Source organism: Scyliorhinus torazame, chromosome 12, assembly GCF_047496885.1.
Source record: "Scyliorhinus torazame isolate Kashiwa2021f chromosome 12, sScyTor2.1, whole genome shotgun sequence".
NCBI lineage: Eukaryota > Metazoa > Chordata > Chondrichthyes > Carcharhiniformes > Scyliorhinidae > Scyliorhinus > Scyliorhinus torazame.
This window is the reverse complement of record NC_092718.1, coordinates 63,091,679-63,119,320: the sequence shown is the minus strand read 5'-3', so window position 1 is coordinate 63,119,320 and position 27,642 is coordinate 63,091,679. Positions and strand designations below refer to the sequence as shown.

At 47.1% G+C, this 27,642-nt stretch overlaps 1 protein-coding gene across 4 annotated transcripts in view; it reads left to right on the top strand.

Moving 5' to 3' along the window:
• The window catches only part of fah (fumarylacetoacetate hydrolase (fumarylacetoacetase)), a 94,523-nt gene extending 72,588 nt beyond the window's left edge, over positions 1–21,935 (top strand). For 3 of the 4 annotated variants that reach the window (XM_072468772.1, XM_072468774.1, XM_072468775.1), the window contains 4 exons: positions 1,728–1,774; positions 3,533–3,634; positions 8,662–8,779; positions 17,391–21,935. In XM_072468772.1, the coding sequence (XP_072324873.1) occupies positions 1,728–1,774; positions 3,533–3,634; positions 8,662–8,779; positions 17,391–17,467 (344 nt within the window). In that variant the 3' untranslated portion in view covers positions 17,468–21,935. The remainder of the gene's footprint in view (positions 1–1,727; positions 1,775–3,532; positions 3,635–8,661; positions 8,780–17,390) is intronic. The other variant, XR_011933616.1, reaches the window with a different exon arrangement.
• Positions 21,936–27,642: the final 5,707 nt, after the last annotated feature.

The window sequence follows — 27,642 nt, the reverse complement described above, 5'->3', positions numbered from 1 at the left end:
GCTGGCATGGATAGAGGATTGGCTGACTGGCAGAAGGCAGAGAGTGGGGATAAAGGGATCCTTTTCAGGATGGCAGCCGGCGACTAGTGGTGTTCTGCAGGGGTCTGTGCTGGGACGACAGCTATTCACGATATACATTAATGATCTGAAAGAAGGAACTGAGGGCATTGTTGCTAACTTTGCAGATGATACAAAGATATGTAGAGGGACAGGTCATGTTGAATTGGGAAGACTGCAGAATGACTTTGACAGGCTAGGAGAGCGGGCAAAGAAGTGGCAGATGGAATACAACATGGAAAAGTGTAAGGCTATGAACTTTGGTGGGAAGAATATAGGCACAGACTATTTTCTACATGGGGAAGGCTTCAGAAATGTAAAGCACAAGGGAACTAGTTCAGGATTCTCTTAAGGTTAACGTGCAGGTTCATTTGACCGTTAGGAAGGTAAATGCAATTTTAGCATTCATGTCGAGAGGGCTAGAATACAAGAGCAGGGATGTACTGCTGAGGCTCTGGTCAGATCCCATTTAGAGTATTGTGAGTACTTTGGACCCCCTTTCTAAGGAAGGATGTGCTGGCCTTGGAAAGGGTCCAGAGGAGGTTCACAAGAATGACCCCTGGAATGAAGAACTTGTCATGTGAGGAGCAGTTAAGGATTCTGGGTCTGTTCTCGATGAAGTTTAGAAGCATGGGGGGGGGGGGGGGGATCTCATTGAAACTTACAGAATACTGAGAAGCCTAGATAGAGTGGAAGTGGAGAGGATGTTTCCACTAGTAGGAAAAACTAGAACCTGAGGGCACAGCCTTAGACTGAAGGGACGATCCTTTAAGACTGAGATGAGAAGCAGCACGGTGGCGCAGTGGGTTAGCCCTGTTGCCTCACGGCGCCAAGGTCCCAGGTTCGATCCCGTCTCTGGGTCACTGTCCGTGTGGAATTTGCACATTCTCCCCGTGTTTGCGTGGGTTTCGCCCCCACAACCCAAAGATGTGCAGGGTAGGTGGATTGGCCACGCTAAATTGCCCCTTAATTGGAAAAAATGAATTGGGTACTCTAAATTTATTTTTAAAAACTGAGGTGAGGAGGAATCTCTTCAGCCAGAGGGTGGTGAATCTGTGGAACTCTTTGCTGCAGAAAGCTGTGGAGGCCAAATCACTGAGTGTCTTTAACAAGGGGACCAGAGGTTACGGGAAGAAGGCAGGAGAATGGGGACGAGAAGCAAAACTGCCATGATCGAATGGCGCAGCAGACTCAATGGACTGATTGGCTTAATTTTGCTCCTAGAGTTTATGATCTTATGGTCTAAGCTAAATGGCCTCCTGTGTTATAATTTGTATGATTCTTGAGAACCCATTTATGTTCACTTGATGTCCAGCAGCGCTTGGACCTCATTGGAGAGTGTTAACCTAGAAGTGGGTTCTTGTTTCGTTGTATGTTCTTGGTGAGATGGGAACAGAAGTATAACATCAATCAGATGTTTAATGGAACACTGTACTCCTTTAACAACAGCAAAACTGACTTGTTTAGTGAACTGGCAATTAATTCAGTTGAATTTGATGCTCAGCCCACTGGTATACTGAATTCTGTTCAAAATTAAACAAAACTAAGGGTGAATACAGTTGAACGAATGGTGGTTTTTATTTCATTGTATATTTTAACCTCATTTTGCAATTGCTTAAAATGTTGATCTTTCCCTGGTTTAAAAAGTTTCTCTGTGTGTTTGATGGCAGGTGAAGCAATGCCTGAAAAGGCCACTGTCTGTCGGTCTAACTTCAAGGTGAGCTCTGTAACCCGTGGCTACCATTTTGTCATATGAGTTACAATCATCGGATTTTACAGCACAAATGGAGACCCTTCAGTCGATCGTCTCTGCCACAGCTCTTTGCGAGAGCAACCCATTTATCCAACTTCCCTGTTCTTCCCACTGAGCCCCTTAAAAACTTTCACTGAACCCGAGTCCCTGGCGCTGTGAGGCAGCAGTGCTAACCACTGTGCCGCCCTCTTGTTAACCTTCTCTGCTCTAAGAAGAACAATCCCAGTTCCCCCAGGTAATTGAAGTCCTTCATCCCCAATACCATTGTCCTCTGCACCCTCTCTAAGGTCCTGCTGTATTACAGCTTGTGCCATTCATCTTACTTTAAGTACTTTAAATGTTGTGCAACAGCACAGGATTCTAGGGTGAAAGAAATGGTTTCTCAATCATCAGGTTAGAGAAATGAGCTCTAAGATTTTGCATGGCTGCTCCTGACCACACAATGTAGCTCCTGCCAGGAAGCTTGTAGATCTCCAAACAAACAGCAGAAACCAGGGGCCGGATTATCATCTTGGAGGCGAGAAACTAATCCTGCCGTTGTCGACCCACCTCCTTCCCCAGGAGCTTGATGGTTAACTGGCCTGGAGACAGGCCTCGTACTAAAAGTGGATTGATTCAGAAAGGACAGGGTAAAAAGCCCTCCTCCATTCACAAATCACATTGGCCAATAAATGGCAAAGTTGAGCCCCAGCTCCACAGCTGTCATCTCCTCCAGCTCGGCATTCCTCTGAGATATCTGTAGTTCTCCAATTCTGGTCTCTTCGGCATCCCCGAATTTCATCACAAAACTGGGTAGGCCTTAAACTCTGGAATTGCTTCCTTACCCCTCTCCAACTTCTCGCCTCTCCCCCCCCCCCTTAAGTTAAGCCTTAAAACCTACCCTCTTTTACCATCATTATATTTATTTCTTGGGCCAGTTTAGCTCAGTTGGCTGAGCAGCTGGTTCGTCATGCAGTACAAGGCCGATAGCGTGGGTTTAATTCCTGTAACAGCTGCCTCATAGCGCCACGGACCCAGGTTCAATTCCGGCCTTGAATGACTGTGTGGAGTTTGCACTTTCTCCCAGTGTCTGCGTAGGTTTCCTCCGGGTGCTCTGGTTTCCTCCCACAGTCCAAAGATATGCAGGTTAGGTGGATTGGCCATGCTAAATTGCCCCTTAGTGTCCAATGGTTAGGTGGGGTTACGGAGACAGGGCAGGAGTGTGGGCCTTAGTAGGGTGCTCTTTCAGAGGTTCGGTGCAGACTCGATGGGCCTGCACTATAGGAATATATCCATCTAATCCATACCAGCTGAGGTTGCACATGAAGGCCCCGCTTCCTCGACCTTGTCCCTCGCCTGAGGTGTGGTGATTCTCAGGTTAAATCACCTCCAGTCCGCTCTCCCCCTCAAAGGGGAAAACAGCTATGGTCACTGGGTCTATGGTGACTTTAACTTACCTTTATTTCTTTATATGACCTAAGGTGACATTTTCTGGCCCCTCCCACTGCAGGGTTTTCCGCTCCTGCCAAAGTGAATGGATTATTGAATGGCTCACTGCATTTTCTGCCCCCACCCCACCCCCATCCCCACCACCGTACGATTCCGCCCTTGGTGTGAAGTTCTGAAATTGTTATTACAAAGTGCCTAACCTCTGTCAAAGACAATTGACAAAAGCAAGTTGTGTTGGATGTGTTTTTACAACAAGCAAACCTTCATTCACTGTGCCTGTGGCCTTCCCTTCAGCACATGTACTGGACCCTGAGGCAGCAGCTGGCTCACCATACTGTTAATGGGTGCAACGTCAGACCTGGAGACTTGCTCGCCTCTGGAACTATCAGCGGCCCTGTGAGTAGCAGCGATCGTTTTCATTTAGTTGCTTGGTAGAGGTGAATTATATCAATCTTGGCATCTTTTAAATAACAATCATTTTACTTTTGAGATTAATTTATTTCTGTGTTTAAAATTTGAGTTTACATTCAAGTATGTTTGTTTAATACATATCTAATGTATCCTTGATAAACAGCACATGCTTAACCAATTTAATAGTTATGTGCTTGTCAGTGGCAATGTCAGACTAACATTATCTGACTCGTTAACGTCAATGGTATCCAGCCTAACATTATAGGCCGGATCTTTGTCCAAGAAAACTCCTGATCCCACACGACTGTCTCCGTTAAAAAGTCTCCATCACGCTATGCTTTAATTCCAGAGATGGAGTCGGATTACTCTTAACCCTTGGTTGGGAAATAGTTCAATAGTGGTAATGTCACTCGACCAGTATTCCAGAGGCCTGGGTGGGGACGTGAGTTCAAATCCCTCCCCTCCACATGGCAGTGCAACAATTAATTTTGAGGAAAAACTGCAATTGAAAGCTAGTCTGAGTAATGGTGACCGTGAAGCTACTGTGATACTGAAATAAATGCGAAATGCTGCAAATCTGAAATTAAGAACAGAAAATGCTGGATAAACTCAGCAAGTCTGGTCAGTCTATCTCCCTACTATCCATTAGGGAAGGAAATCTGTCACCCTTACCTGGTCTGGCCGACATGTGACTCCAGATCCACAGCGATGTGATTGACTCTTAACTGCCCCCTGAAATGGCCGAGCAAATCACTCAGTTCTAGGTAATTTGGGGATGGACAACAAATGCTGGCCCAGCCAGCAACTCTCATATCCCCAAAGAATAAAAACATTTGTAAAAATTGGGATAATTGAATTGTTTCAAAGCCCTGCACTGATGGTGCTTTCTCTGCACTCTTGGCCGTGGTAGGCTGATCGATGTATGTTCAAGAGTGAAGCAGCTGTCCCAGGGACCAGCACTCACGAGCGACTGTGTGACCAAGGCCTGCTCCCCTTTCTCTGGGTGACAGAGGGAGCAGGTGCAGAGGTAGCTCCAGGAATGAGGCTGGCAGGGTCGGTAGATATCTTGAACAGGCAAAATGGAGTTCCAGAGATAGGACCATAGTCATCTCTTACATAGGAACATAGAAAATAGGAGCAGGAGGAGGCCATTCGGCCCTTCGAGCCTGCTCCGCCATTCATTATGATTTTGGCTGATCATCCAACTCAATAGCCTAACCCTGCATTCCCCCCCTTCCCCCCCACAATATCCTTTGATCCCCTTCACCCAGAGTGCTCTCTCTAACTGCTTCTTGGAAACGTACATTTATGTAAATTTGTAGTAACCCTACTGGATTGGTGATATGGTCAATGTAGAATTACTTTAAAAATAAGATTTGAAGTGGAAGGCAAACATACACCCAAAGTCAAAAAAGGGACTGTGTTAAGAAAATGCTACGGTAGACTATGTACAAAGATAAATAAGATGCAGATAAGAATTTCCCATTTAAGATGGAGATAGAACATACAGTGCAGAAGGAGGCCATTCGGCCCACCGAGTCTGCACCGACCCACTTAAGCCCTCACTTCCACCCTATCCCCGTAACCCAATAACCCCTCCTAACCTTTTTTGGTCACTAAGGCCAATTTATCATGGCCAATCCACCTAACCTGCACGTCTTTGGACTGTGGGAGGAAACCGGAGCACCCGGAGGAAACCCATGCAGACGCGGGGACAACATGCAGACTCCGCACAGACAGGGAATCGAACCTGGGACCATGGCGCTGTGAAGCCACAGTGCTAATCACTTGTGCTACCGTGCTGCCCAAGATGAGGGGGAATTATTTTTAACTCTGAGGTTTGTTAGTGTTTAAAATTCCCCTCCCAAGAGAGCAGTGGAGGCTGTGTCACTGAATATATACAAAGCTGCAATAGGCAGATTCTTTTATGACAAAAGGGCAGCACAGCGGCACAATGGTTAGCACTGTTGCCTCACAGCGCCAGGGACTTGGGTTCGATTCCGACCTTGGGTGACTGTGTAGAGTTTGCACGTTCTTCCCATGTCTGCGTGGGTTTCGTCTGGGTGCTCCAGTTTCCTCCCACGGTCCAAAGATGTGCAGGTGGACTGGCCGTGCTGAATTGCCCCTCAGGGTCTAAAGTTTAAGTGGGATTCCAGGGATAGGGCAGGGGAGTGGGTCTAGGTAGGGTGCTCTTTAGGACGGTCGGTGCAAATCCGACGGGCTGAATAGCCTCCTTCTGCACTGTAGGGATTCCAAGAAAAAGGGTCAAGGGTTAAGCGGGGCGGGGGGGGGAAATTAAAAAAGAAAAGTGGAGTTAAGGCCATAATCAGATCTATCAAAGATTGTATTAAACCATCGAAATATGGTGAAGGACAATCACAAAGGATTCATTGGATAATGCTGAAAGTGTTAAATCAGTACTTTGTATCGGTCTTCAGTCTTGCCAATTAGACTGTGAAAGCAAATTGGCCGCGATCTGCCGAATGAGTTCCAAGTGCTGCCATCATGGGAAAATCGGTGCTGGGCCTGGCAGTGCGCTAATCAGGTGCTATACAAAGTCACTTGGAAATTATTTTGGAGAGGGGCGGGTTTTGCATTAGCCTTGAGAGGGGCAGGGCCTAAACACTCTGACAGGTCCCGCTCCTCAGGAGATCAGAGCTCCCTATCTCAGAATAATACTACAGCATCCACCTCCCCTCCCCATATCGCTGGCAAAGCCCACCACCCTCCCCAAGTGAGTGGAACCCAAATATGGGCTTGCCAAATGCTGCGCGCCTTCAGGCTGAGGTCAGAACAAAGAAACAGCCTCTTTTAAAAAACTGCAGTTTGCAACACCTGCTCAAAAGAGGAGGCACTTTAAATTTAATGGACTGTGAAGAACTAAAAATACAAAATTTATCCCTCCTATGGAACATCCTGGGCGGGATTCTCTCAGCCCGGGGCCGGCCGGGGAATCGCCACGACCGGCGCGAATCGCGCCACAACGTGATTCTCTGCAGAGCGGAGAATTGGCGCCGGCCGGGGGCCGCTCTATGGGGCCCCCCCCGGCGATTCTCCGCCCGGGATTGGCCGAACGGCCGTACCAAAAAACCCGAGTCCCGCCAGCGCCGTTCTAACCTGGTCTTCCCCGGCAGGACCTCGGCGTCGAAGGATCCGGGGACGGCCCCGTGGGGGGGGGTGGGGGGGGGGGGGGGGGTGGGGGGAGGGGGAAGGGGGGTCCGACCCCAGGGGGGGCCTCCGCTGTGGCCTGGCCCGCGATCGGGGCCCACCGATCGGCGGGCCAGCCTCTCGGGCTGGGGGCCTCCTTTCCTTCACGCAGGCCCCTGTAGCCCTGCGCCATGTTGCGTTGGGGCCGGCGCGAAGAAGAGATACACCGCGCATGCGCGGAAATCGCGCAGGTCCCACCGCACATGCGCGGACCGGTGGCGCTCATCTGGCGCCGGGATCGGCAGCTGGAGTGGCGTGGGTCGCTCCAGTGCCGTGCTGGCCCCCTGTAGGGGCCAGAATTGCTGATCGTGAGGCCATGTTGATGCCGTCGGGGAACGCGACGGTGTTTACGACGGTGTCAACACTTACCTCAGGATCAGAGAACCCGCCCCCTGGACCTGTCAATCAAAAGGCATGTAAAAGGTAATGGACCATGAAATTGGATGTAAACAATACTGTTCAAAGCTTTTAGGCTTCTCAGCATTCCCAGAAGCTTGAAAAAGTTAAAGAGAAATTAAATTGTGAGAAAATGAATAGGAATTAATTTGGATCAGGTTCTTGCTCTCTCTGAGTGGGAACCTGATCTCGTCAAGGAGAGTGAGCCGGGGTAATTTACCAGGGAATATAGATTTAAGGTGGTTGGTAGAAGAATTGGATGGCGCATGAAGAAAGAGCTTCACCAGAGGGTGCTGGACATCTGGAACTCACTGTCTAAGTTGGTGGTTGAGGCTGAAACACTCAACCAATTTAAAAGATACCTGGATCTAAAGTTCTGTAACCTGGGAGGCTGCAGACCAGTTGCTGGAAAGGGATTAAAAAGAGCAGCTGGTTTCTTTTTTTTCTCTTTTATGGCCAGCACAGACATGATGGGTTGAATGGCCTTTTTCTGTGCTGTAACTTTTTTATGGTTCTATGATTTTTAATTTGGAAAAGCACAGTGTTGTGAGGTTGAATGTTTAACGTACAGACATCCTTCAAGGAAAAGCATTGAAGAAGTTGGAAAAAGAAAGAAATCTGTTCCCAGATCTCTAAAGATTCGTGAGCAATGCTGTGACGTGCTATCGAGAGCAAATGGGGTGTAGAGGTGCTTTCAAAAGACAGCTGATTACAAGATGAGAGATCTGTACAAGACCCAGTTGGGCCCAGTTGGGCCCAGTTCCCAGTGGGAAGGGAACATTTCCTGGTTTGGCATGACCACTCGGGCGAAAGTATCTGCAAAGGTGATATTTTTGTTTGGTGGGGAGGGGGGGGGATTGGATGGGAACAGGAGTCAGCTCCCCCCCCACCCCACCCCCCTCCCCGGTCATCTCCGGAAAAATTTTTGAGGCAGTCACAGAGACTTTTAGCCTTTAATCCTCGTCCCATCTCCCCCCCCCCCCCCCCAATGTCGTACACCCCAATGCCAACCTATGCCCATCCAACCACCCTCCATGGTCTCTCACGGCCTCTATGCCAATATGCTGCCCAAGAAGGTGTACAAAACATGGCATTTTCAGAAGCTACATCAAAGAGAGTAAAACACCGGGATGTAACTTGTGCAGTTGCTCAGGGATCGTTGCTACGCGGATAGTTGGTACAAATGCATCAATAGAAGATTGATGAAAATGTAAATGTTCCTAAAATTCTACAGTAAGTGTTTAATTCAATTATCGATTATGAGAACTATTGTATAGAAAGTGTCATTGGCATATTTTCAGTGTTAATATTTTCTAATCTTTGATGATCATAGTTTTTTGCTGACTGATTTCTTGTGTAGGTTGGGGTGTACTGTGTAATGGAATAATTGTGGTTATTATGCTTTCCAGGCAGTGGAGAGTTTTGGCTCAATGTTGGAACTGTCATGGAAGGGAACGAAAGCCATTGACCTCGGCAATGGACAAACACGCAAATTCCTCCAAGATGGTGATGAAGTCACCTTGACTGGTGAGGCCACTTATAATTAAATCAAATCTTCGGAATCCCATTTCCCAGCCACAATGGTGCTGGCATAGAGACTGCTATTCGTAAATTGTACACTCTTCAATGAAAAGTTTGGATCTTCAGGCTTTAAAATTGGAAGAAGGATCTTGAGGATGGTAACTAAACGTCAGAACATACAACACTGGAAACATGGGCCAGGCAGTCTGTGTGGAGAGGAAGACTGGCAATATTTCAGCAGTCGACTCTTCATTAGATTGTTTCTTTGCTGCTCACCTGTAAGCACAGGAAGGGTAGAAATGGGAATAAAATAAACAACACTGGAAAATAGATAAAATGACGTGCACTGTGCTTGGAAATACTCAGTATGAGGTGATTAACTGGCAAGAGTGATATACTCTTCATCAGTATAAAAACAAAAAGTGCTGGAAGTACCCAGCAGGTCAGGCAGCATCTTTGGAGATAAACAGAGTTAACGTTTTGGGAATGTCACTTCCCACTTTCTGCCTGCAAGTGGGGGTGGGAGGGGGTGGTGGAGTGTGTCTGTTACCTTGGCCTACCACCAACCCATCTCCACCCCTGAAACTCACATCCCCATAGCCCCTCATACCCCCATTGCCAACCTGTGCCTCTCTACACATACTTTGCCCCTTTATAGCCCCTATGCTGACTTAATGGCAACTCATGTCTACCCTTTGCTCTTACACCCTTCATGCCAATTTACCCAGTATCCACCATGGGCATGATCTCAGGACACATGCTGAAAATAAATTAAGTTTTTAAGTGTCTATTGATGAATTCACTATTTACAAACAAAGCTCATTGTTTAAAAAAAATTACTATATTTAAGTTCCTTTACCCTCTTCTAAAAGCAAGCATTTATATTCATAGTCCTACTTCAAAGACTTGATAAGCACTTGGAGCCGGTTTAGCTCACTTGGCTAGACAGCTGGTTTGTGATACAGAGCAACGCCAACAGCACGGTTTCAATTCCTGTACCAGCTGAGATTGTTCATGAAGGCCCTGCGTTCTGAACCTTGCCCCTTGCCTGAATTGTGGTGATCCTCAGGTTAAATCACCAGCAGTCAGCTCTCCGCCTCAAAAGGGAAAACAGTCTAGGGTAATCTGGGACTATGGCAACTTCACTACAGTTGAGGCTTATCATAGAATTTACAGTGCAGAAGGAGGCCATTCGGCCCATCGAGTCTGCACCGGCTCTTGGAAAGAGCATCCTACCCAAGGTCAACACCTCCACCCTATCCCCATAACCCAGTAACCCCACCCAACACTAAGGGCAATTTTGGACACTAAGGGCAATTTATCATAGCCAATCCACCTAACCTGCACATCTTTGGCTTATTGTTACATCACCCTGGGCTAATGCACGGTCAATTCCAGCCCCACATGCCCTGGAGTCACACCACAAGTGAATTAACCAATAATTCTTACAAAAATTCCCGAAATCTTTGGCCTTTACAATGATTACATTTATCAGATTTGTAAGTAGAAACACAATTACTGTTTATTCACAGCAAGGATAATGATGAAATTTGCAGTAAATGTAACTGAATAACAACAAGCTAACTTACTACCCTCTTTAACTGTCCCACCGTCTACCCACACACAAACATAGAGGGTGGGGGAGGGGAAGGGGTGAAAATAATAAGGGTGAAGGTCAGAATAGTGGTTCTGTAGCAGGCTTTCCTCACAGCACGCTGGTTGATCAAAGCCTCTGGTTTACAGATGGTGATGGTCTCCTTTGCAGAGTCATTCATTCAGTATGGTACATGCAGGCAGCAGGCCTTCTGGAAAGTCCCTTTAGTTCTTATCAAAATCAAATTGGGCCTTCACCTTGAGGCTCACACTCAGGCCTATTTCTTTCTTGAGACATTATCTCACATCAAACCCTGATTGCCGTTTGTTGTTTTGGAGAGAGTTTAGCTGGCTCTTTTGGGACAGAATTAGTTGGAATCCTCCACCCTCATTGCAGAATCAAAGTGAAATGAAAAACTCAACTCTTAAAGCTCTGAAACATTTCAGAGGGATCAGATCCAATCACCACCTACAACTGGGCAGCTAACCGCCTTTTGAGTCAATTAATTGGCCATCAGCCACGTTAATCAAACCGAGTCATCACTGAGGCCAGTCAATCTCCAATCACCAGTCTAAAACAGCACAGCCTTCTGGATCCTGCAGTTTGACCAGATTTAAAGGGAAAATGGCCGACTCCAGCACCACTTTCTGAGGGAGGATGGGAGGGAACATATCGATGCAGCATCTTCAAGATTTGCATTTATGTAGCATCTTTCATGACCACACAATGTCGCAAAGTGCTTTGCAGTCAATGGCGTACTTTTGAAGACTAATCACTATTGTAGTCTAGCAAATATAGCAGCCAATCTGTGCACAGCAAGCTCCCACAAAGAGCAATGTCATAATTGTCATGATATTCAAACACACACATCATGATGGACACACTAACAGGCAAATCAGAGTACACAACACCACAACCAATCACAGACAAGAACACCAACCACATAAAAAGCACGAGCACGACACCTGGAGGTCAGTAGGTCTGGGGAGAAGGAAGCATGAAAGAGCTGTTGAAACACCACAAGCAGGGAGCCCCCCACGTGCAGAGTGCAAAGACCAAGTTGTAAATAGCAAGTTTAAATAAACAAGTGTTGTACCATATGCAACTGTGTTGGCTCTTCTGTGTGTTAGAACACCCAACACCACATGGTACAGGAGTGGATCGATACCTGCCTACTAACCTGCCATTCTGGACATGGACCACACCGGCAAACCGCAGCCGATGCAAGTCACGGGGAACCTAGGCACCAACTGGAAGCTCTACAGGCAGCGATTTGACCTGTACATCCGTGCCACCGAAAAACAGAATGTCTCGGATGATTCGAAGATTGCAATGCTCCTCTTCTACGCAGGCCCCCACCCAAATGATGTCTTTAATTCACTGGTGTTCGAGGAAGGCGAAAACCAGGCCAAATATGACACGGTCATCCTCAAAATGGACCAGCACTTTCAAACTGAAGTAAACGAAACTTTCGAAAGATACATCTTTCAGCAACGCCTGCAAGGTAAGGAGGAGCTTTTTCAACCCTTTTTGACGCACCTCCGGATTCTAGCGCAGTCCTGCGGTTACGGCACCACCACAGAGTCCATGATCAGGGACCAGATTGTTTTTGGCGTTGCCTCCAGTGGCCTACGCCAGCAGCTTCTTAAAATAAAGAGCCTCACCTTAGCGTCTGCTGTGGAAGCCTGTGTCCTCCATGAAAATGCGACCTGCCGTTTTGCCCGATTTCAGGCGTCCGAGTTGGCACGGAGGGGGTCCCCAGCCGTCGAATCGGCAAGCCAGGCCGCCCACGACGTTGAACGCATCCAGGCCGTCGATTTCTTCCCGCCCCACGGCCCGGACGACAGCGGCCGCTTCCCGCGCTTTTCGCGGTCTCCCGCGCAGGTGCGCGCCAAGAATAACGGCCACAACGAGGGACGCACTGCGCAGGCGCGCCCACCGCAAGATCGCACTGCGCATGCGCAGTGGCGCAACGAACGCCGTGACGTCATGACGTGCAGCAAGTGTGGAGGTCTACACTTAAAAGGGCAATGTCCTGCAAAATACCAACAGTGCAACAGATGTGCCATGATAGGCCACTACGCAGCCCGCTGTCGTGCGGCTCAACCCATGGATCCGGCGCATCCTCGACAACCTCGCACACGAGTCAGGACCGTCCAGCCCACGCATCAAGACTTCCAGTTAAGTGATGCAGATGACCAGGATGACTTCAGAGTTGCCGTCATTGATGTCAATAAGGTCAATGCCATCAATCCAGACGATGAGTGGTGTGCCACCCTGACGGTCAACCGATCGCGCGTCGCCTTCCGTCTGGACACCGGCGCATCCGCCAACCTGATTGCTTACTCTGCAGTCCAGGCCATGAAGGTCAAACCACTCATCACACCATCCCGGCTTAAGATGGTTGACTATAACGGGAACGTTATCCCGTCCGTAGGATCTTGCCAGCTACAGGTGACTCACAAGAGGTACACGGCCACACTCCCCTTCGAAGTTGTGGGCTCATCAAAGGACTCGTTACTGGGCGCACAAGCGTGTAAGGTCCTTCACCTGGTACAGCGCATCATGTCTCTCTCTCCAGATGAGATATCCGACTTCCCGGATGCTGAGTTCCACGCGAATCTCCATTCCCTCCTCGCTCACAACCAGGAGGTTTTTGAAGGCATGGGGACATTGCCACACACGTACAAGATTCGACTCAGACCGGACGCCATCCCTGTCGTTCACGCACCTCGCAGGGTTCCTGCGCCTCTCAAAGACCGCCTCAAGGCACAACTGCAGATTCTTCAGGACCAAGGGGTCCTATCCAAGGTCACGGAGCCCACGCCATGGGTCAGCTCCATGGTCTGTGTAAAGAAGCCCTCTGGCGAGCTCCGTATATGTATAGATCCAAAAGATCTGAACAACAACATCATGCGGGAACACTATCCCATCCCAAAACGAGAAGACCTCACCAGCGAGATGGCGCGAGCCAACATATTCACTAAATTGGATGCGTCCAAAGGATTCTGGCAGATCCAACTGGACCCGGCCAGCCGAAGACTATGCACATTCAACACCCCTTTTGGCAGATTCTGCTACAACCGGATGCCATTCGGCATCATTTCGGCATCTGAAGTATTCCACCGCATTATGGAGCAGATGATGGAAGGCATCGAAGGGGTACGTGTATATGTGGACGATATCATCATTTGGTCCACCACTCCGCAGGAACACATGCATCGTCTTCGACGTGTCTTCACCCGCATACGGCAAAATGGCCTGCGTCTCAACCGTGCGAAGTGTGCTTTCGGCCAGACGGAGCTGAAATTCCTCGGGGACCACATCTCAAGGTCCGGGGTCCGTCCCGATGCAGACAAGGTTAGCGCCATCACAGCCATGCCACGACCGGCTGACAAGAAGGCTGTCTTAAGATTCCTGGGCATGGTCAACTTCCTTGGGAAGTTCATTCCCAACCTGGCTTCTCATACAACAAACATGCGCCATCTCGTAAAAAAATCGACGGAATTCAACTGGCACCAGTCGCATCAGCAGGAATGGGAGGAGCTCAAGCACAAACTGGTCACGGCACCAGTGCTGGCCTTCTTTGACGCGACTCGCCCTACAAAGATCTCAACAGACGCCAGCCAATCTGGTATTGGAGCGGTACTCCTGCAAAAAGACAGCACGTCATCATGGGCCCCGGTTGCGTATGCCTCACGAGCCATGACCCCTACCGAACAGCGCTACGCGCAAATCGAAAAAGAATGCCTGGGCTTGTTAACTGGACTGGACAAGTTCCACGACTATGTGTATGGCCTGCCACGATTCACGGTCGAAACTGACCACCGCCCCCTGGTCAACATCATTAACAAAGACCTGAACGACATGACTCCTCGCCTCCAGCGCATCTTACTCAAACTCAGGAGGTACGATTTTGAACTGATCTACACTCCGGGGAAGGAACTCATAGTGGCGGACACTCTTTCCCGAGCAGTGAGCACACCACCAGATGCGGAGGGGTTCGTGCGTCAAATTGAGGCACACGTGACTCTGACAGCAGCAAATATGCCAGCTGATGATCCTTGTCTGGCCCACATACGCGCAGAGACGGCGACTGACCCTCTGCTGCAGCGAGTGATGCGCCACATGACGGAAGGGTGGCTAAAAGGGCAGTGCCCCCAGTTTTACAATGTGCGAGATGATCTCACCAATATAGACGGGGTCCTTATGAAATCGCATAGGATCGTCATTCCACACAGTGTGCGCCAGATGATTCTTCGTCAACTACACGAAGGCCACTTGGGTGTCGAAAAATGCAGACGAAGGGCCCGGGCGGCGGTATATTGGCCGGGTATTAATGAAGACATAGCCAACATGGTGCTCAACTGCACAACCTGTCAGAGGTTTCAGCCGGCGCAACCTCCGGAAACACTTCTACCACACGAGATGGTGACGTCCCCCTGGGCGAAGGTGGGTGTTGACCTATTTCACGCGCTCGGCAGAGATTACATTGTTATTATAGACTACTTCTCAAACTACCCGGAAGTCATGCCTCTCCATGATCTGACGTCGTCCGCAGTCATTGGGGCCTGCAAGGAAACGTTTGCTCGCCATGGCATTCCAAGGACTGTCATGTCAGACAATGGACCTTGTTTTGCCAGCCGTGAATGGTCGTCCTTTGCCGCAGCATATGGTTTCACTCATGTGACATCCAGCCCTCTGCATCCACAATCGAACGGGAAGGCTGAAAAGGGTGTCCACATCGCAAAGCGGCTCCTGTGCAAGGCGGCTGATGCCGGATCGGACTTTAACCTTGCCTTGCTGGCCTATCGATCGGCCCCGTTATCCACGGGCCTCTCGCCAGCGCAGCTACTAATGGGTCGCTCCCTCAGGACGACGGTACCTTCCGTCCTGGCACCGACAACAGACCATGAGGCGGTTCTTCGGGACATGCAACTGCAGCGTGATCGCCAGAAAGGTCGGTACGACACACGAGCGACGGACCTGCCCCCCCTGTCCTCCGGAGACAAAGTACGCGTCCATCAACCGTATGGTGGCTGGTCAGCACCGGCCGAAGTCCTCCGACAAGTGGCTCCCCGCTCGTTCCTGGTTCGCATGCCGGATGGTTCCGTGCGTCGCCGCAATCGGCGCGCCCTTCGCCGACTTCCACGTTCACAGCCACACAACACGCCAGATCCTCAACAGGCTTCCGAGGATGACTTTGTGGAGCTGCCGCACATCACGCCCTTTCCATCGCCACCCATGGCCATGCCTGCACAGCAGCCGGTGGTTCTTGATCCACCCTTAAGGCGGTCAACCCGAATTCGTCGCAAACCCATTAGAATGGACTTATAATACAGTTCATATGTTTAATAAGTTGGACAATTTTACATGATAACCTGTTGTTGTTTATCGTTCCAGATGTCGTCTAACTGGACAACTGTTCAAAATTTTTTTTCTTCTTCTCTCGTTCGCATTTCTGTTATGTTATGGTACAACTGGATTCATGTGACGCACTCGACATCGCCCCATGTACATAGTTCCGTCATAGACACATGCTGCACACGACACACACACACTCTTAGATGCACTCACGTCACGATCATATTTATTACCACGTAGGCACATATCTTTGTAAAAAGGGGGGATGTCATGATATTCAAACACACACATCATGATGGACACACTAACAGGCAAATCAGAGTACACAACACCACAACCAATCACAGACAAGAACACCAACCACATAAAAAGCACGAGCACGACACCTGGAGGTCAGTAGGTCTGGGGAGAAGGAAGCATGAAAGAGCTGTTGAAACACCACAAGCAGGGAGCCCCCCACGTGCAGAGTGCAAAGACCAAGTTGTAAATAGCAAGTTTAAATAAACAAGTGTTGTACCATATGCAACTGTGTTGGCTCTTCTGTGTGTTAGAACACCCAACACCACAATAATGACGAGATAGTCTCTCTCTTGTTGTTTATTAAGGGATAACTATTGGCCAGGACACTGGGGAGGCCTTTATTTTTTTAAATACTATCATAGGATCTCTTACATCCAAATGAAAAGGCAGACTCATTGGACGGGATTTTCTGGCTGTTTCCGGCAGCAGGATTGTCCGGTCCCACTGACAGAGAGCCCCTGCCTTGGGTTCCCTGACAGCGGAGGGTGCAAACAATACAAAACCCTGTTGAAAGCAGCAGGACTGGAAGACCCCACCTGCCGGCAAATGCCGCGGAGTGGGGGGAGAAGGGGGGGTGGAATCCTGACCATTATGTCTCATGGGAAAGTCGGCACCTCCGAGCGTGCAGCACTCCCTCGCAACCGTCAGCAATTCCCGAAGCAATTCTAACTCCCATGAAAATGCTGCTCATTTGTGTCAACTTCATTTACAAGTAGGTAACTGGCTTCTCTGTACCTGCGCTCTGTCCTTTTATCTTGGCTAACTGACAGAATCAGTTTCTGATGCTGAGATTTGGCAAGATGAAATATTAGAAATACTACGAGCAGGCAAAGTGTCTTGATCATGCAGAGTAGAAGTGGAGCCACCCTACTGAAGCTATGGAGCTGGACTCTCTGTCGGCGGGATCGTCCGTTTCGCCGACAGCGGGTTTTCCGACGGCTTGGGGGTGCCCACAATGGGAAATCCCATTGGCCGCTGCCAGGATGGAGAATCCCGCTGCCGGCGGGGGTGCGCGGCACCAGAAAATGGGTGGGCGGGACAGAGAATGCCGCCCATGGTGTTTTCACTATCAATAGGACGCTGCAGATGAGTTAGCTCAATTTTGCCCTCAATGGAGAGTGAGGGAATGAGTGATGCTCAGTAACTGGTGTCAGCTCTGTGTCCAAGGAGGAAGAACAGAGATGGGGAGGGTAAACTGGGCAGGGTGAGGGGGGTGGGGGGGGGGGACAATTGAATGGCAACAAGGCACACTTGTTATATGAGTGGGCTTTACCGCAAGCTATGATCTAAAGAATGTTTGATTTTTAACAGTATTTTACACCTAAAAACAATACTAATGTTATTTTATGTTTATTTTAGGTTATTGCCAGGGTAACGGCTATCGAATAGGCTTTGGGGAATGTACTGGAAAAGTACTCCCAGCAATTCAGATGTAACGCACTGAGCGTGTTCGCAATGGGGAATAAGGAATGCTATCCAGTTCCTTCTATAATAATTACTCAGTGGAACGGATTAGAATTAAATGTCCCCTTGGTCAGAATGTCCAATTATAAAGTGAACTGTAATGGCACAGTTCATCTCATTAATCACTGTGGCACCTTTTATTGCCTTTTTGAACATAACTCCGTCTTAATTGTCGTATTGTGGTAACGTTAATTTGCTTGCTGCTGGGCTCTCTGTAAAACATTCAAAGACCTCTTTCAGAATTGACTGCTATGCAAAACATAAAGTTTCGATAAGGGTTACCTTGAAAAGCTCAGTCACCTGCTCATGTGCTTGGAGTCCACATCAGGAGTGAATAATAATAACAAAAGAACTGCATTTCTATAGCACCTTGAAAGACCTCGAGCAATGCCAAAACATTATACAGTCTCCAAAATACTTTTGTAGATCAATCACTGGTGTAGGAACAGCATCATCCAAGTTATGCAGAGCAAGCTCCCATGAATATTAATGACCAGATACATTTTTAGTGAGATTGGTTATGGGCTGAATATTGGCCAAGACACTTGAGGAAGCTCCCCTACCCAGCCTCAGTTTAACGCCTCTTCCAAAATCTGTAAATAAGTCAAATTGTGCTGAAGTTCGTTAATCATGGAATCTGCACCCAGAATTTTCATATGTTTTTAAAATTATTTTCAAAGGATCTCTCTTTCACATGAAGGCATCTGTAACACAGCAACCTTTCCAAAAACATGCCAGCTAAAAGCGAGACCAAGAGTGCCAACTTGGCTTGGTTCAAAGTGGTCTTCCTGCTGAGGGGTGAGGTTGGGCTGATAAACCCCACTGCTGGAGTTGAACTTGTTCATCAAGGCTGGCACTAGGCAGATGTAATCCTGCTCTTCAGGAAGTGAAGACAGGAAACTGCAAACTAGTGGTCAGTTAGCCTGACGTCAGCAGTAGGGAAAATGCTAGAATTGATCAGTAGGGACCTGGTATCAGGACATTTGGGGAATTAGGATATGATTAGACAGAATCAACAAAGTTTTATGGAAGAAAAATAGTCTGTCATAAATCTATTCGATATTTTCAAGGGTATAATTAGTAGGGTTAGATAAAGTAAACCATTTGATGTAATATATTTGAATTCACACAAAGCATTCAATAAGGTGCCACACAGGAGATTGTTGCAAGATTAGAAATTATGGATTTGGGGTTAATATATTAGCATAGATTAAGGATTGGCTAACAGACGGAAAATAGGAATAAATGAGTCATCTTCAGGATGGCAGAATGTAAATAGTGCTTCATGGATCACTCCCTGGGCCTCAGCTATTTGCAATCTATATCAATGATAACTGAAGGGTGCGAGTGTAACATATCCAGTTTGCTGACGGTGTGAAGCTAGATGGGACAGTGAGCTGTGAGGAGGACACAAAAAGACTGAAAATGGTTAAATAAATAGCTTAAATGAATGTACTTGCACATTCTGGCTCAATGTGAGACCCATTTTTACATTCAGTCAAAGCATTTCATTCTTAAGTACTTTTTGAAGCATAATTGATATTGTAATGTAGGAAACACAGCAGTCAATTTGCACACAGCAAAGTGATCATGACTAGATAATCTGTTTTTTATGATTGGCCAGGGATAATTCCCCTGCTCTTCATCAAATAGATATGGGATCTTTTACATCCACCCAAACAGGCAAATGGTTTAGCATCTACTAAGGAAAGACCTCCAACAGTGCATCACTCCCTCAAAACTGCACTGAAGTGTCAGTGTAGCTTTTTCCACTCAAGCCCTGAAGTGGAACTTGAACCTGCAACTTTGCGAATTTGAGGCAAGTGTGCTACCAACTGAGCCATGGCTAACATTATAAAGCTGGCTATACTCGTCTCTGAGGGGGTTACAACCAAGGCTCACTAGATTGAGTCTCACCTCTATAATGGACTGTACCCAATTTTCCCAGCCCAAAGAGTCAAAGAACCCTCTTTATATTTCATAAAGAAAAAAATAGCTCCACATTAATATGATCGGTGCTCTTGAGAAAATTCATCTCCTCCGTGCACTCGCCTGTTACACTCTTCCAGCCTCATCCTCACCACATTGTTATCATCTCCTAATTGAACCAATTTTTAAATTGGAACATCAACCTTCTTCCTCTTAACCTCCCTCGTTCTTTCAATCTTCTTACAATTTACAGATTCTTAAAATTAAAATTTCATCTCAAGTAATCATTCTCATTTTCTTTCTCTTTCCCAACCTTTGATGGTGTCTGAACTGAGATTAATGCCCTTCACCTGGATTTCTCAATACAATAAAACAATCCAGGCTGCTTTGTCTTGGAGGCTGTCTAAACCATTTCATATCCCGAGGGAATGTTCTGTAAATGATGTTCTGTTCACCTCATGGTAAATCCATTAAAACCCCCAAGTGATTTTATCTTGCTAACTGACCTATGTTATTTATATTTACCAGCTGCAGACTGCATATTGCTTCCTGGTAGCATTGAGCCAAGTTTTTGCCTTGAGCTTTTGGGCACAAAACATTAGTAGGGCGAGAGGCGGGAGAAGTTGCGGTGGAGGTTCATTTGGGAAAGTCGAATATGAATGATTGTACCTCCAAAACACGGCACACCCAAGTTTATATCCATTAAAATAAATGAACAACACAATGGGGTTATGAAAAACCCCAGGCCTTTACTCAATGAAATTCAGAGGAATGCAAGGTGAATGGTGCTGGACAGGGTTGGTGCTGAGAGGATGTTTCCTCTTGTGAGGGAATCTAGAACAAGGGAGCACACTTTCAAAATGATGGGCGGGATTCTCCCAGCCCTGGGCCAGGCCGGAGGATCCCCGCGACCGGGCCACGCTGCTCTGACGTCGGCACGCGATTCCCTGCAGAGCGGAGAATCGGCGCCATTTGTGCCGGCGTGGTTGGCGCGGCAGCGGTCGGGGGCTGCGCTACGCAGCCGGCCTGCCGATTCTCCGGCCCGGGTCAGATGGGCCAGGTGGCCACAGTTACAACGCTAAGTCCCACCGGCGCTATCCACACTTGCTCGCAGCCGGCGGGAACTCTGCGTGCAAGGGTCGGTTGGCGGCCTTTTGGGGGACAGAGAGGTGCTCCGACCCCGGGGGGGGGCCTCCGATGCAGCCTGGCCCGCGATCGGGGCCCATCGATCGGCGGACCACCTCTCTGTCCCCCGGCCTGTTTTCCTACGCGCCGGCCCCTGTAGTCCTGCGCCATGTTGCGTCAGGGCAGGCGCGTTGAAGGAGGCCACTGCGCATGCACGCATTGAAGGAGGCCAGCAAGATCCCACAAAGAGCAGTGGAATAAATCACCAGGTGATCCATTTTATGTGATGGTTGAAGGATAAATGGTGGCTGGGACACTGACAGAACTCACTGTTATTTTCAAGTAGGGTTATGGAATCTTTCACCAAAAATAATAGACTGGGACTCTATTTAATGTTTCATCTGAAAGACACCATCTCTGACAATGCTGCACTCCCTTGGTACAATACTGCAATATCAGCCTTGACACATGCACAGGTCCCACATGACGATTTTAGACTACTACCTGCTGATTCAGAGTAAGAATGCTACCCACTGATCCAAAACTGATACAAGAGCAAATCCCCACAAACAAGTCAAGGGGAAAGGGTAATATTGCTGAATCACTCCCTGAGATGCAGATGCATCAGATTGTTTTCTGTATTGGAATACATTCATGGAATGTTATTGTAAAGTCTCAGGCAAGCAACCACTTAGAAGCGGCGACTGTAAAGAAGTTCCAATTTATTCTCCTCACTATTTACTTAAAAAAAATGTTTTTAAGTGCCATATTCTTTTGTTTCCTTATTAAGGGGCCATTTGACAGGGCCAGTTCACATATCAGGCACATCTTTGCGTTGTGGGGCGTGAGACCCACGCAGACACGGGATTAATGTGCAAACTCCACAGACAGTGACCCGGGGCCGGGATCGAACGCGGGTCCTCGGCCATGAGGCAGCAGTGCTAACCACTGCACCATCGTGCCGCCTCTCCTTACTATTTATACCTCCTACTCCCCAAAGGGTCTCTCGCATCTGGGCTGGGGTATTTGTGTTTGGATGGGTTGGAGAGCTGCTGGCCAATCGGATGGGGCCAATTGACTGCCAATCAACGCTCAATTGAGCATAAAAGGGCATCGGGCCTGTCAGAGTCGACAGGGTCGTGCTGACTTTCAGAGTGAAAATTCAGGCCTCTGTTTTAGTGCATGACCATGTTTCCATCCCTTAATTGTTTTTAGGCGCTCATGTGGATCTTGTAGTATTAATTACATGTTCAAATCAAATAATTGATTACTTGCTGGTAAAACGTATCTTGGTTAACATGATATTTAATGGAAGACGTGTCCCACACTGTGTAAACTCTAATGTAATTAAATTATTCTGATAAGGCAATAAAGATTAAAACATAATTTGTTTGACTTTCTGTAATTGAAGCAGTAAAATTAATAGTCCTTCCAGAGCAGATTTTACTTGACGCTCGCATTGAGAACACAACAGGATGTGGGATTCATTGCTGCTGATTTTTCTCCTGCATGGACGCACCGGAGATGTGACCCTGAAGGAAAACAGGCCAAGCCCAGCGAGAAATCAAAAATCCAAAGATTTTTCTTTTTCCAATTAAGGGGCAATTTAGCATGGCCAATCCACCTACACTGCACATCTTTGGGTTGTGGGGGCAAAACCCATGAAAGCACGGAGAGAATGTGCAAACTCCCCACGGACAGTGACTCAGAGCCAGGATCGAACCTGGGACCTCGGCGCCGTGAGGCATCATGGCTAACCCACTGCGCCACCGTGCTGCCCTAAAAATCCCAAGATGTAGTGAAAAGAATAATTGATGCCAAGGGCAGTCACTCTCACCACCTTTTCGGTCCATGTTTGAACCAAGGCTGTAATGAGGTCAGGAGCTGAGTGGTTTTGGTGGAACCTGTGGTGTTCTTTGTGGTGCTAAATTCAGGATGGTTGGCGTAGTGTTCACAAAGACCACAAAATAGCTTTAACTTGAATAAAGCAATATATTTATTAACACTAATTTGGATTCGACAGGTACTCCTAAAGAATACACAATTTATTATTGACATATAAACTACACTCATCTACATCTAATCTCTATACTGCTATAAACTATAGTAAGAAGTCTTACAACACCAGGTTAAAGTCCAACAGGGTTGTTTCAAATCACTAGCTTTCAGAGCACTGCTCCTTCTTCAGGTGAATGAAGAGGTATGTTCCAGAAAATTCCATAGAGGTATGCCTCACTTGTCCAGCTTCCACCCTAAACACATTAAAGAAGCCATCCCCTATGGACAAGTCCTCCGTATACACAGGATCTGCTCAGACGAGGAAGAGCATAACAGACAACTACAGATGCTGAAAGATGCCCTCGTACGAATGGGATATGGCGCTCGACTCATCAATCGACAGTTCCAACGCACCACAGCAAAAAACCCGCACCGACCTCCTCAGAAGACAAACACGGGACACAACCGACAGAATACCCTTCGTCGTCCAGTATTTCCCCGGAGCAGAGAAACTACGTCATCTTCTTCACAGCCTTCAACACGTCATCGATGAAGATGAACATCTTGCCAAGGTCATTCCCACACCCCCACTACTTGCCTTCAAACAACCGCGCAACCTCAAACAAACCATTGTTTGCAGCAAACTACCCAGTCTTCAGAACGGTGACCACAACACCACACAACCCTGCCATGGCAATCTCTGCGAGATGTGCCAGATCATCGACTGGGTACCACCATTACACGTGAGAACACCATCCACCAGGTATGCGTGCGACTCGGCCAACATTGTCTACCTCATATGCCGCAGGAAAGGATATTTCGAAGCGTGGTACATTGGAGAGACCATGCAGACGCTGCGACAATGGACGAATGGACATTGCGCAACAATCGCCAGGCAGGAATGTTCCCTTCCAGTCGGGGAACACTTCAGCAGTCAAGGGCATTCAGCCTCTGATCTCCGGGTAAGCGTTCTCCAAGGCGGCCTTCAGGACATGCGACAACGCAAAATCGCCGAGCAGAAACTTATAGCCAAGTTCTGCACACATGAGTATGGCCTCAACCGGGACCTTGGATTCATGTCACATTACATTCATCCCTCACCATCTGGCCTGGACTTGCGAAATCCTACCAAATGTCTTGGCTTGAGACAATTCACACCTCTTTAGCCTGGGGTTACCCCTATCTCTGGATCTGTAAAGACTTAATTACCTGCAAATGCTCGCATTCAAAGCATTGTCTTGCATCTTTGACTTTGTCTATATATATATTTCTGGAACATACATATTCATTCACCTGAGGAAGGAGCAGTGCTCTGAAAGCTAGTGATTTGAAACAAACCTGTTGGAATTTAACCTGGTGTTGTGAGACTTCTTACTGTGCTCACCCCAGCCCAATGCCAGCATCTCCACATCATGGCTATAAACTATGATCTGTTCTTATACTATCTTTATTTCTGTTTGTCTCTAGCTAAGGTCTGCACTGATCTCTCCCCACAAGGCTTGGCATCAATGCCTTATATACTTGTAACTGTAGCTCCCTCTAGTGGCTATTCTAGACATTTCATTAACCCTTGCCACTTACATTTATGCTAATACCACATCCCCCTTTCTTTGTAAAAGAAAATTATTATAAACTTTGGTTGTGATATTTTTCTTTGAACATTACATTTCATGTGCGAACCTTACTATTAGCTAGTATTGATCATAAACTTGTTATCAGTTTGTACATTAATTTGTAAATAACGGTTACATCACAGTTGATGAAATGATTAATTATACTGTCATCACAAATTAAGTCTTTCAGGCGGTCTTGTTCTTGTTGATCTTCTTAACGGTGTCTTCAAGATATTCAATTGCTCTGCCATATCATCTTGCTGTATTGGTGTCAAGTAAGGATTGAGAAGGTCAATGTCCTTGAAGATGTTATCTGGATCAATAACATTCTGAGGTTGAGACTTAACATGGTGTTTGATGCACAACAGTGCTCTTCTGTTTCATCTGAACAGATAACCTTGTTCAGTCTGAACTAAGCATGACCTTGGTGTGACTTGTCTTAGAACTTTTGCAAGGTGTTGCCATCCTCCATCAGGATTCTCAATACGTACAAAGTTACCTTCCTTTAATTCAGGTAGAAGTTTGGTTCGTTTATCATAGTCCTCTTTTGGCTTATCTTTTCTGGATCTGATACGGTTGTGTATCACTTGATGATCCACATCTGGAATAGTTATCTCAAGTAATGTGGTGCGAAGTCGTCTACCCATTAGCATCTGAGCAGGTGATAATCCAGTTGACAGTGGTGTTGCTGTGCTCATCAACAATGCCAACGATGCCTGTGCAATTTTCCACTTTGCCAGTTAGATGCCAGTGTTGTAACTGGATTGGAATAGTTTGGCTATGTTAGACGTTTTACTTGCTGTGAAATGAAGAGTCTAAAGTTCTTGTTCCTTTTCACCAAACACCATTTATTTCACTTCCACAGCCTCTGCACAAAACTCTTAACAACACACCACCTGACAGAGGCCACCTGAAGCCCCTTTACATATCATTGTCAATTAATGGATACTTAACATAAATGAGAAAACTAATTGCAATGTCTCTTAACCCATTACTTAACAGTCTCTCCTTCCTTGGAGAAAAAAAAATAATTAGGTGAAAACAAAATTTCAAGAAACTCAAAAACACACACATGATGCCCCCCCTCTTTTTTTTTGTTTGGACGAGAAAGAAGAAAAAAAAACAGTCACAGAAACAAGCACCCTTCATTAACAATATCCAAAAGTTTCTGTGAACTCGCCCCTCTTTTCGTAAAACAGTCTGACAGTTGATAGCTCCTGTCGACCCATTTCATTTTTGTTATTTCCCCTCTGTCCAACATCTGCTTCAAAATTGCGATGTCTACCCGTAACCTCTTTTCATTGACACTTTTTGTAGAGTGCACATTTTCCCACAGGGATTTATTGTCAATGTGACAATCAATAGGTATATGACCCAAATCCCCTAATCCCAAAATTTCTGTCAATATCATACTTATATAAAAAGCCATATCCACCGCCTCTACAAGGCTTAACGTCTCAGCAGCCAAAGTGCTTTTTACCACTCTCCTTATTTTCTTTGTTTCCCACACAAGTAGGCAACATTTACCATTGTTCCCTAAAAGGAAAATTATAAAACCTCCTGCGCTTGAAACCCCATCACATAAATTTGCGTAGGACACATCACTATAAACTATGAGTTTCAAGTGCTTAAGGTCACCTAAAACCAGGAACTTCAAAACACACTCCTGCATTTTTAGTTTGGCCAACGCTTTATTTGCTCTTATTATGTCTTCCACTTTGGGATTATTCATTTTTGTACTCAACTCTAAGACATAAAAACTCACGTCCGGTCTAGTCTGTCTACCTAACCAGTTCAGATGCCCAATTAAACTTCGCAGTTGCTCTTTTTCTATCTTTGAAACCATTGCGTCTTTTTGTGAAATTCAGCCACGACTAATTGCTATTGGGATGATGCTTTCCAAATAAGACAGAAATCTTTGGATCCTCGCTGTCTTCATTGACAGAAATCTTTGGATCCTCGCTGTCTTCAGGGGATGTCCCGGAGGACTGGAGAATAGCCAATGTTGTTCCTCTGTTTAAGAAGGGTAGCAAGGATAATCCCGGGAACTACAGGCCGGTGAGCCTTACTTCAGTGGTAGGGAAATTACTGGAGAGAATTCTTCGAGACAGGATCTACTCCCATTTGGAAGCAAATGGACGTATTAGTGAGAGGCAGCACGGTTTTGTGAAGGGGAGGTCGTGTCGCACTAACTTGATAGAGTTTTTCCCGGAGGACTGGAGAATAGCCAATGTTGTTCCTCTGTTTAAGAAGGGTAGCAAGGATAATCCCGGGAACTACAGGCCGGTGAGCCTTACTTCAGTGGTAGGGAAATTACTGGAGAGAATTCTTCGAGACAGGATCTACTCCCATTTGGAAGCAAATGGACGTATTAGTGAGAGGCAGCACGGTTTTGTGAAGGGGAGGTCGTGTCGCACTAACTTGATAGAGTTTTTCGAGGAGGTCACTAAGATGATTGATGCAGGTAGGGCAGTAGATGTTGTCTATATGGACTTCAGTAAGGCCTTTGACAAGGTCCCTCATGGTAGACTAGTACAAAAGGTGAAGTCACACGGGATCAGGGGTGAGCTGGCAAGGTGGATACAGAACTGGCTAGGCCATAGAAGGCAGAGAGTAGCAATGGAGGGATGCTTTTCTAATTGGAGGGCTGTGACCAGTGGTGTTCCACAGGGATCAGTGCTGGGACCTTAGCTGTTTGTAGTATATATAAATGATTTGGAGGAAAATGTAACTGGTCTGATTAGTAAGTTTGCAGATGACACAAAGGTTGGTGGAATTGCGGATAGCGATGAGGACTGTCGGAGGATACAGCAGGACTTAGATTGTCTGGAGACTTGGGCGGAGAGATGGCAGATGGAGTTTAATCCGGACAAATGTGAGGTAATGCATTTTGGAAGGTCTAATGCAGGTAGGGAATATACAGTGAATGGTAGAACCCTCAAGAGTATTGAAAGTCAAAGAGATCTAGGAGTACAGGTCCACAGGTCATTGAAAGGGGCAACACAGGTGGAGAAGGTAGTCAAGAAGGCATACGCCATGCTTGCCTTCATTGGCCGGGGCATTGAGTATAAGAATTGGCAAGTCATGTTGCAGCTCTATAGAACCTTAGTTAGGCCACACTTGGAGTATAGTGTTCAATTCTGGTCGCCACACTACCAGAAGGATGTGGAGGCTTTAGAGAGGGTGCAGAAGAGATTTACCAGAATGTTGCCTGGTATGGAGGGCATTAGCTATGAGGAGCGATTGAATAAACTCGGTTTGTTCTCACTGGAACGAAGGAGGTTGAGGGGAGACCTGATAGAGGTATACAAAATTATGAGGGGCATAGACAGAGTGGATAGTCAGAGGCTTTTCCCAGGGTAGAGGGGTCAATTACTAGGGGGCATAGGTTTAAGGTGAGAGGGGCAAGGTTTAGAGTAGATGTACGAGGCAAGTTTTTTACGCAGAGGGTAGTGGGTGCCTGGAACCCGCTACCGGAGGAG